At 34.6% G+C, this 10,260-nt stretch overlaps 1 protein-coding gene and 1 long non-coding RNA gene across 2 annotated transcripts; one reads left to right on the plus strand and one right to left on the minus strand.

Moving 5' to 3' along the window:
- Positions 1-3,499: 3,499 nt before the first annotated feature.
- Positions 3,500-8,257, plus strand: LOC143599084 (uncharacterized). The gene is made up of 3 exons (XR_013147234.1): positions 3,500-3,595; positions 7,417-7,499; positions 8,033-8,257. It is a non-coding gene; the product is annotated as an uncharacterized LOC143599084 (long non-coding RNA).
- Positions 4,360-6,155, minus strand: LOC143599083 (squamosa promoter-binding protein 1-like). Its single transcript, XM_077077133.1, has 2 exons — positions 5,759-6,155; positions 4,360-4,752 (listed from the first exon to the last, which is right to left on the minus strand). Exons 1-2 carry the CDS (start codon positions 6,079-6,081, stop codon positions 4,638-4,640), a joined length of 438 nt encoding a protein of 145 aa, XP_076933248.1. The 5' UTR covers positions 6,082-6,155; the 3' UTR covers positions 4,360-4,637.
- Positions 8,258-10,260: the final 2,003 nt, after the last annotated feature.

A 10,260-nucleotide genomic window follows, 5' to 3' on the forward strand; every position in this document is an offset into this window, starting at 1 on the left:
GCGCTTCTGATACACATGTTTAGTGCCGGTTCCTCGGTTATGGGAGTTTCGAGCCGTTATTTGCTCACCCCTTCACAAATTCTTCCAGAAAGATGATAACACATTAGGATAATGCTAACTTTATCGTATCATCTACATGAGTAGCCCATCGTAAAGGGGTGGGGGGAGGAGCTTAGGAGTGCTGCTTGGGGACACATTAGAACAATTTAAAATATTATATAGTTTCAACCCATATTAGTAAAATCTATACAACCCAACAATTTTATGTCCATTCATTTCGTCCTATTTCCTTTTGAGTTGTAACATATTCAAGTTGCCCTACCTAGCTCTTTCAGTGAGCGTGGATTCAGGGCGACCGATCGGGGCACTTAATTTCCGGGGGCACAATTTTTTATTTTATATATACATTTTTATGAAAAAATAAATATGTATATTTAATGCTTTACTCTAATTATAAAATAACTACCTTAGTCTAGTGTCAAATGAATTTGACTTCCAACCAAAAGGTTTGTAAGCTCTAGTCTCTCTTGAGACATTTTTAAGCTTATTTTTTTTACACAACTTAAATGATAACCAAATAAGTCAATTTAAAAATTTAATTGCTTAAACCAAACAAAAAAAATTTACATAAGGCCTAAATTTTTTCGCTTATACTGTTTCGTGACTCGTTAGAGTTTACGGGCCTTTTTATTTCAGCTCGGCCGAGGCATATAAATTCTTAGAGACGGCTCTGCGTGGATTCACCTCACCGTTAACTCGCCGACACCATTCTTGTTGCACTAAAAAATGACGACCTCCTAAGTACATATTGGACATGTTTTATCTATAAACAAGACAGTTTGCTGAGCCACGAGCTGTCTCAACTTGCAAACTTGGTTTAAATTCAAGTTTTCGCCTCTGCAGAGGATGTCAATCCAAGCAAACTCGGCTCATATATTCTAAAGTCCAAACCCAACATAGCTTGTTAACAACCCTAAATATGATGATTGTAAAATGCAATCGAAAATCTAAACCAATTATCCTTAACAATAGCTTTAATATGAAGCAATACAAGCCAAAGACTCATGTTATATATAGATACTTAAATCACAGGGATTGACAAAAACAACCCTTAATAAATCAACTAAAACAAATAATTACCATCCCTAATTTTACATACAAAACTTGACGAACTTTAGTAAATAACTGCCAAAGCCATGATGATCGATGACAAAAATGTTAAAAATAACTTTTTTGTATTAAGAAAATGACAAACGTGATCAAACCACGTGAATGATTTTAACGGTTTACTCTATAATTTATATTATATTTTATTAAGGGTTTTTAGTACTTTCACACTAAATATTAATGGTAATAGTGAATTGGACCGAAATGCCAATATATGAAACCATGAAGACGATGATGTTAAAAAAATGCGTTTTGAAAGGAAATGACGACAATAATGTTAAAAAATCTTTTTGAACGGAAATGATAAAAGTGATCAAATTCATGTTTACTCAAATTTAAAACATACCTAAAAAATTCTTTGATCTTTTTTCTTAGGGTGGCGTTTGAGATTCCTTAAAGCCCCTCCACAGTGAGACGACATTGCCACGTGGGCACTGGGGGCTTTAAAGCCCCAAGCTATAACGTCGATCTATGGTTCGAAGTCTCGAGAGGCTTTAATGCTTTAATTAATTTACCTTCTTAACAAATACAACAGAATATAAATTAAATAATTGTATAATATTACTAAAATTAAAATAAAAAAACAATGAAAACATAACAACTTAAATTAACCAAAATATTACTAATATTCGTTGGCGTTCTTTTCGTTCTCGTCCTTATTTGCATATTTGGCTGTTATCTTTGCTTTTTTTTTCTCCAAAAAAGCTCCTGTGGCCGGATTTAGATGCGATAGATCCTTTGCTAGGAACTTGAAATCCTTGTCTCGTTGTCGCAACGATTGAATTCTTTTCTTTGATCACGCATCATTTTGTATTTCGCATGCATCAATTTTCTTTCTTCGTGCATTCTTGTGATTTTAGCTTTTGAGTCTTTTTTAACCTTGACAATCTCGGATAGTTTAAGCTTCAAGTTGTCAAAACGCGAGCTCAATTCAGAACTCATCGAGGATGTCGTTCTAGACATGTATCCTCCACCTCTCGTCACCGCCTTGGCTTCATTTCTACCTACTGGATGTGGTAACTCATCCGGTCCATCAAAAACAAAATCAGGATCAAACTCATTTTAGTTTAATTGACAACGAGCATCCGACGTGGCTTGAGACTCCGATTGATCGACCGAATTAGATGTTGTCTTTGACCGTTTGGACGGTCGCGATGAAGATGACGGGATGGCCGCCCACTTTGGTGAGCTCGTGCATTGTCTTCAAGATTCCAACATATTGAAATCTCCGTTATATTCGGCTCTGTATTGTTTTAAGGCAAACTCCATCATGTTGGCATAGCTCATACCATTCTTCCCCCTTTGATTGCAATGCGGTTGTAAATGTTGGTGAAGTTGGTTATTTTTTTTACGCATAACCTTCCATTTACTTTAGACAGAATTGTCCATGCGGTATAAACCTCGCCCCATTGTAGCTAAGAACTTAGCACGTATATCATCCCAAAACTCAGGGTATGTTTATCGTTACCTTCGATAAAAATAAAAACCTAGTATTAGTCAACACAAAAAACATGAAATATATATAAATACTTTATCTTTTATAATTTACCTTGAATTGAGTATTCGGATGAGTCAATCCATGCACGTACCAACACAATCTCCTCATCCGTTCCCACTTTAATCTTTCGCCCTTTTCCCTAGTTGTTTGACCGTCATGTTTCTTTTTATAACTTCGTTTACCTTTTGATGTGGTACAAGCTACCTGTGGTTCAAGTACTTGGGTTTCAGGTATTTGGATTTCGGGTACTTGCGAAGACATTTGCAGTTGATATAACATATCGATGAACAGTTCCATGGTGGTGGCATTACGAGTCGATGACCTTGTTGGTTGGCAAAGAAAGGTTTAGTAGGGTCATTGTTGTTTGCAAGCAAACTTCTCCACCACAATTGAGCTGGATCCCACGGGTTCAGGTTTGGATTCGGGTTTGAGCTCGAGTTTGGGTTCGGGTTTGAGCTCGTGTTCATGATTGTAGAAAGTTGAGAGATTGATTGAATTTTGAAGTGTTGAATGAAATGCAGTTGAAAAACTGTTTGAATAAAATGATGGTGAGAAATTATTTGTTTGAATAGGTTAATTTTTTTATATATCAAACGGTAATATTACCGTTAGATAGGAGAGGGCCCACCAAAACATCCCCTTTACCGCCGACCGTTCCAACACCGCCCTTTTATCGCCCCACTTCCACGCCCATAGCAGTCTTATTACTTAATTTTGGGATAAGTTTACATAAGTTATCTAATCCACAATAAACAATCCCAAAGGCTTTTCTAATTTTTTGAGAAGTTATAATCGGCTAAAATAAGCAAATCCCCAACACCCCCCTTACTTGTCTACCTTGAAACCCAAACGAGTATTACAAGCAGCAGCTTGTAGATCTCAGAGTGCTAATTGCGGTCATCACATCACATCACATCACATCAAGGTTAGGTTTATTTAATTCTTCAATATTTCATTCAAATCTATTTCTTTAATTGTAACTTTTGTTATCGTTTCATTTGTTATCTGTTCTAGAAGATAGAATTTGGTACCCTATGGCTAGAAACCCTAAGCTAGGGTTCAATAGATGAAATGTTGGGATGTGAATATCAGTCAGACACTATCCTAGACGCCAGCCTGTAGTTTTCACTAGGCTTTTATTATATGAGTATTATACAACGATTAGTATAGGCCTATATGAGCGGGATGAGTAGTATAAGTCTACAACGCATATGTTTTAATTCTCAAATTTAATAATTATTTATTTATCTTTGGTAACATAATTGTTAATAGCTATGGCGCTCATAGCGAGCACTATTGTGAATAGCGCAGCCAAGCGATGATCCAGCGCTATCTGATGTATAGCGCTCAATAGTGACAGTTAGGTTTTTAAGCATTGTAATCGACCAAACAGCACCGATCTTTTGTCAATCGTATCGTAAAACTTAAAATTTGGGAATAAAACCCTAATTGTTTTTTATTATTTTTTTCTAATACAGTAATACGTTTATCGCTAAACATCAAATAGCGCCTGCCATTTCATCTCTATCACTATGTGCGTATAGGTAGCTTGTCACTATTCGCTATGTTTGTAATAAAATTAAACAACCAAAAGAATACGTGTCGAAATACGTTCAATATTAAATCTCATATCATCAACAAGAGAGAACACAACAAGATGATTGACCAACCACTTAAATAAAATTCACACCATCAATTATTAAATAATAAGCACTTGATTCTCAACACTGATATTATCTCCACTTGCATGTTGCATCCAGAGAGTGATCATAAACACACATAGTTATATAAATAAATATATCCTAATAAGGTTCCTTATATTTACTTATATAGCAACCAACACTTTAAATAGCAAAGTTAGGAATGACAGAAGGGAGAGAGCACGACCGATATATAAGAAGTCTTACGATATCACTAACTGGTGATGATGCACCTTCATTCATCATAAAGGACCTTGTTTTTTCTTGAACGTTCAAGAACCTTCCCCATAATTCTCATACGTGCTTTTACGCCTGCGTTCGTTATGGCCTGCCAAACGCATACGGCAACTCCTTTTTGCACCATCAAATTCTGTTATGTCATGAAACCTGCAGAAACCACCACAAAAGTAGTACAAATGAAAGACAAAGCGGATGTTTTAAACGAGTAAACACCATATGTTATTTACAAGTATGACATCTGTCGTTTTTGAATCTAAGTGATTTAGAAGGCTTTATTAATGCATTGTGAATTTGTGATTACACTTGGTGTGACTTCTAACATATCCTTTTCCATTTTAGCTAGTTTAGTCTATTATTGTAACAATTATGAAAAAGACTACTTTTTACATGAACTTCTGAACGTTAAAAGCTTTCTAAGCAAGTGCACCTGTAAACGAACTAAACGTTAACTGTTTGTGAACCGTTTGGCAGGAAGTTTGTTTTTTAGTAATCGAACGAACACAAACAGCATTCTTTGTTCATTTAGTTACACGAACGGACATGAACATATGTCTCATTTGTTTCTTTATGGTCATGAACATTTTGATCGTTTGTTTATATACACAGACTACATTCTTTGTTCATTTAATTAAGCGAATGGACATGAGCACATGTCTCATTTGCTTATTTATGTTCTTTTGTTCGTTTATATATTTGTGTGGATTTTTATAGGTTCATTACAGTTTAGTCTAGTTTTATGAAATTAAAACATCATCTAAATTTGGTCAAGTTTATTAACTTTTTGGGTCTCACAGATTAATGTCCAGTTACTCTAATTGGTTTTTGCTAAGTTATGTTTGTTTATGTCCATCTATGTTCAGTTCCATTTGTGAACCGTTCATTTATACAGTTAACGAACATAAATGAACACGAACACGTTCATTTTCTTAGAATGAACATGTCCCATTCGTGTTAATTCAGTTCATTTACATGCCTAAATTTAAAAAGACATAATATCAATTAAATGTTCTTGATTCTGCTTTTATGGCGTGTTTGTTTGTGCCTGTTTCATTAACAAATATTTAAGTTAACTTTTTAAACATTAAGCAGAATGCTAATTATCATATTGTAGCTTTGCTTTAATGTCAAATATAAACAAATACTGTTATATTACCTGCTGCATTGCTGGCAGAACCGTTGTTGACATCCGCCTGTGAAAACAACTGGAGCCTTAGAGTGAATCTCACAAACTTTATGCCGTCGGTGGTACGTTTTGCAGTTAATCATATCATTAGTACAGCCGTCCACCTGGCAACAAGCTTGCATACTCCCACTACCCGAGCCCCTCTTTCCCGTCACCTTTTTCTTTCGAGTACTCTCACCATAGGTTTCATCATCATCGCCTTCATCATCATCGCCTTCATCATCTTCCATCATCTCATTTTTCAAATTATTGTTCATGATTCTCACTACCCTTCCAGATTTTGTTGTTTCCATTATTTTTATAACGGTGTGAATAGAGGATATATAGAAAGAATGAAGATAGAGGAAAAGGTGAAGAGATGGGTAGAAAACAAGAGTGTGAGGACCACTTTGAAGTTAGGAATAACATATGGTAGTGTTTTAACAAGTACTAATGTTATTAATTATGCTTACGCCTGTAAGTACTTATGTTGTTAACTATACTTGGGCCTGCAAATGAAACTAACCAAACCGAATGAGACCTTGTTTATGTTCGTTTGCTAAGAATTTACCAGACAAACGAACAGTTCACGGACACATAATTGAACGGCATTTCTTGCTCGTGTTCGTTCATTAAGGAAATGGATTTGTTTGTGTTTGTTTCCTAATTTCATAAGCGAACTCAGGCGAACATAAACAAATAAATGAACACAAACCAACATAATCATGAACACAAATAAATATATATAAACTTGAAAACAAACAAGAAACAAAATTCTTAATCCCAAACATAATTTAAAATATAGAATAACCTTTAATGAATGATTGCAAACGAACGAACATAAATAAATGTTCACGGCCACAATTGAACGAACGAGACCTATGTTTATGTTCGTTCATTTAGATAATCAAATGGCATTCCTTGTTCATGTTCATTCATTTATTAGACGAACAAGTTCAAACGTAACGATTCGCTGAACGTTCTGTTCATTTACAACCGTAATTATTCTTTTATAGGCATATAATAAAGGCCAATTATATTTTCATAGTGTTTTAACAAGTACAAATGTTATCACCAGCAAGCCTATTTTTTTATATATCCCTAAGAACCCGTCACTAGAATACTGCACGTCCCACCTCACAGTACCCCTTTAACCAATAGGACTAGGCAAAAGACTTGATTTGAAACTAAGACCTCTATATGCTTGAGGGAGTCAAACGCTTACAACTGGGCTACCTCATTGAATGATTTAAGTTAAGAAGTGGTGATTATATGCCCTTAAATTCAATTACTAGTTTCAAGATTTTGTTTTTAACAAACAGCACTTTATCTTTACTCTTTGGTGAATTTGGAATCTAAACATGGATGTTGATTGATTTGAAATCATTATCGCGAGTGTTATAACTCGTGGCATTGAATGAACGCCTTGTATTCTTTAGATGGAGACACACATGTGTGCCCCTACCTACTTGTTGTCCTTTAAGGTCACTAAATTGCTTAGCTTTTGCTTTCCTTGGCTCTATTTAGATGCCCGTGTTTTTTACTTATGCTTATTAATTGTTTTTAGTTTTATAAACATGGTTAAGCCATATAGCTGTTATATGAATTTAATGTCACCCAACGCATGACGACCTTGTTCTTCCTTTCAGTGACAATCTTCCGAGTTCTACATTTGTGGGGACCATACACACGTGAAGGGGTGATTAGAGAGTTCGGTGTGCAGATGACAAAGGTACCCTTTCGCTTACATAAAGTTTTAAACTTTACAAAGTGCTTCTTGCAAAGGTGAAAACTGTGTTGAATGGTCCATTTGATTCTATGTTGTTGTCTAATGTAGTGATGACACGTATGTACTTGTGTCGCAAACTTTTTTTACGTGAAACAAACACCCTTTTCTTTTTAATTTAAACATCCAGATCTAGTACTATAGATAAGCGATTTGACTTGTTATACCATTGCACTTGACTTTTCCTTTTTAAAAAGTGATGGTTTCTTAAAGATTTAAGAAAAAGAAAGAATCCCAATTGTCCTAAACATTCGTTTTCGCAAACATTAACGTTTTTTTCGTGTTTTTTATAACAAAACACAATCGTATGCAACACAGCATCATGTGGTCAAATGTGGTTTATGATTATTTTGTTTGAGGTTAGACATGTATTAATTTTTTGAAACTTTCTAAGAATGAAATGGTAAGTTTCCTTTAGATAAGAAGTGATAATGTTTACTTGTCTCACTCTTAATGGAATGTTAATTGATTTATTGCAGTGTGAGCAGGACAACTAGCTTTAGTTGTGATGATTGTACTGTATCAAGCATCAATTTGGGCCTAAATTGTACAATACAAGAGGTACTGTGGTCCCAGTATTAGGAAGGTACTCTTGCATTATTATTGTGTAGTCATGGCAATATTTTCTTATTTCTTGCATTTTTTTATGTTTTTAGTAAACCTGTTCATATTGGGCTTACATAGATGCTAGTTGCTATTTAGCAGTTAAGATATATATTTTTTTATTTATTTAAATCAACTTGAAGGGGTTGTATTGAAGAAAGTTTTTTTTTTTTTTTATTTTATATATTTATTTATTTATTTATTTATTTTTTGCCTTTTTAACTATATAATAATCGAGTCTCATAATCGTTCATTTTAAGTCAATTTGGAATAAAATAATTACTAAATAGTAACCAAAATTGATATATGTTCCAGTAATGTCAATTACTTCTATTTTTCTAAAACGATTTAAAAAGAGTTTCACACCATTGAACATCTAATGAAAGTCGAGTGATTTTATGAACAAAAAAGTAATGTTAGTTGGACAATTGGTTACTACTCGGTGAAATAACCTTAGCTAGGGATAGCAAAAATGTTAGCTTGGAGGTTAAATTATTGAATATGAACACGACTCGTATGTTTACTTGTGTCAAAGACATCAACCCTAACTCCCTAACTCGAACACACTTAAAATTGTGTAACCTGAACAATGATGACTTGTTTAACTCATTTATCTAAATAAGATAGAGGGTTTTACCAAGTCTTAAACTGGTTGTCAATAATTGAGTTAAAAGATAACACAAATTTGATTATATGCAAATCATAGTGATCTTTTCAATATAAGCGTGAAATATCCTATATTTTATATTGCTAGGGGTAACTTGTACTACGTAACTTAGATGGCTACAGATATTGTACTATAGTTGCAAAAGTTGTTTTAACGTTATTGGAAGAAGCTTTAACCTCTCTTTCATGGGTGAAAGGTGAGTTGAGTCGATTAGCGATACACTTCCTCAAAGAACAGAAACGTACACCTTTTTATTGCCATGGTACAAGTTGTCATTCGATGTGATTATTATCTATAGGTATATTGATTGGTATTCCCATTCGGGTGTGATTTACATGTTAATTATTGCATCAACTGTTCCTATACAGGTGATTTGTGCACAACAATATTATTATAGATAATTACAGAACCATGAGTTTGTTGTGACAAACATATGAATATAGGTCACTAGTTATCTTGGATGTATTAGTCACTTGTACATTAGACCATGTACAGACGGGCAATGAATCATTTTCTTGCTCTAGTTTGCCAAACGAGTTTATGATTGGGTGCTGATGATATTGATATAACTATTAAAATAGAAGGAAATCAGTTGGTTCGATCAATTTGAGATCCATAGGGTTCGGTTTATGGTTTAATCAGTGGTGGAGTGGTGGACCAGAAACTTTTTTCATGGGGTCGGAAACTTTTGTGTTCGGTTGACTATCACTGTATAATAATTTTAAGGGGGCGGTGCCAAAATATAATGGGTAAGTAGGAATTTTAGCATATATATACAACTAAAAAAAAATTCAAATATTGTGGGCTGACCTTGTATAGAATAAGTCTACATTTGGTTATTGTTATAAAAGTTGGTTTTAAATGGGCAATGGTTATTCATATACCCTTTTTGGATATTCACACACCCTTTTAAACACATGAAATAGAATCAATAATTACATATGGAATCTCATTTCCTTAAAACCATTCCTTTTCACCTCCCATCTTTTTTCATTTTATCCATCTTTCACCCTACTCTCTCATTGCAACCACCTAACCGCCAATGCCTCCGCTGCCACCACCCCACCACCTTAACGCCACCGCCACCACCTGGCAGCCACCGCCACCTGTCTGCCGTGGTCATCGCCTTTGTCTATAGTAAACCCTAGTCGTCACCACTTTTGCCTTCACTGGGTATAAACTTTAGACATGGCCGCAAGCAACTGTCGCCTTTCTTTAGTCCCAGTTTCTTCCATGTTCTAGTTTTTATTCATTTTTTATTTCGGAGTTCATTTTTGTTTATTTTCCAGATTTTGTTTCAAGTTCAAGTTCTAGTTCCAGTTCTCATGAAATATTTTTCCGGTCTATAGCATAGTCACGATCATTTTTAGAAACCTCTTATTAGGGTTCTCTAAAGAGATGCTCTAAACAACGCCACTCTCTTGCCACAATACAGTT

The sequence above is a fragment of the Bidens hawaiensis genome, unplaced genomic scaffold (assembly GCF_021521415.1).
Source record: "Bidens hawaiensis isolate Kalapana, Puna unplaced genomic scaffold, B.hawaiensis_p1.1 tig00051466_1, whole genome shotgun sequence".
NCBI classification, from domain to species: Eukaryota; Viridiplantae; Streptophyta; class Magnoliopsida; order Asterales; family Asteraceae; genus Bidens; species Bidens hawaiensis.

What these genes read in the sequence shown, in the direction of transcription:
- LOC143599083 (XM_077077133.1), bottom strand. Translation starts at nt 6,081, where the DNA reads ATGGAAACAACAAAATCTGGAAGGGTAGTGAGAATCATGAACAATAAT. An exon ending in TTCTGCCAGCAATGCAGCAG is followed by an intron (nt 4,753 to 5,758) that starts GTAATATAACAG and finishes TGGTTTCTGCAG; the next exon opens with GTTTCATGACATAACAGAAT.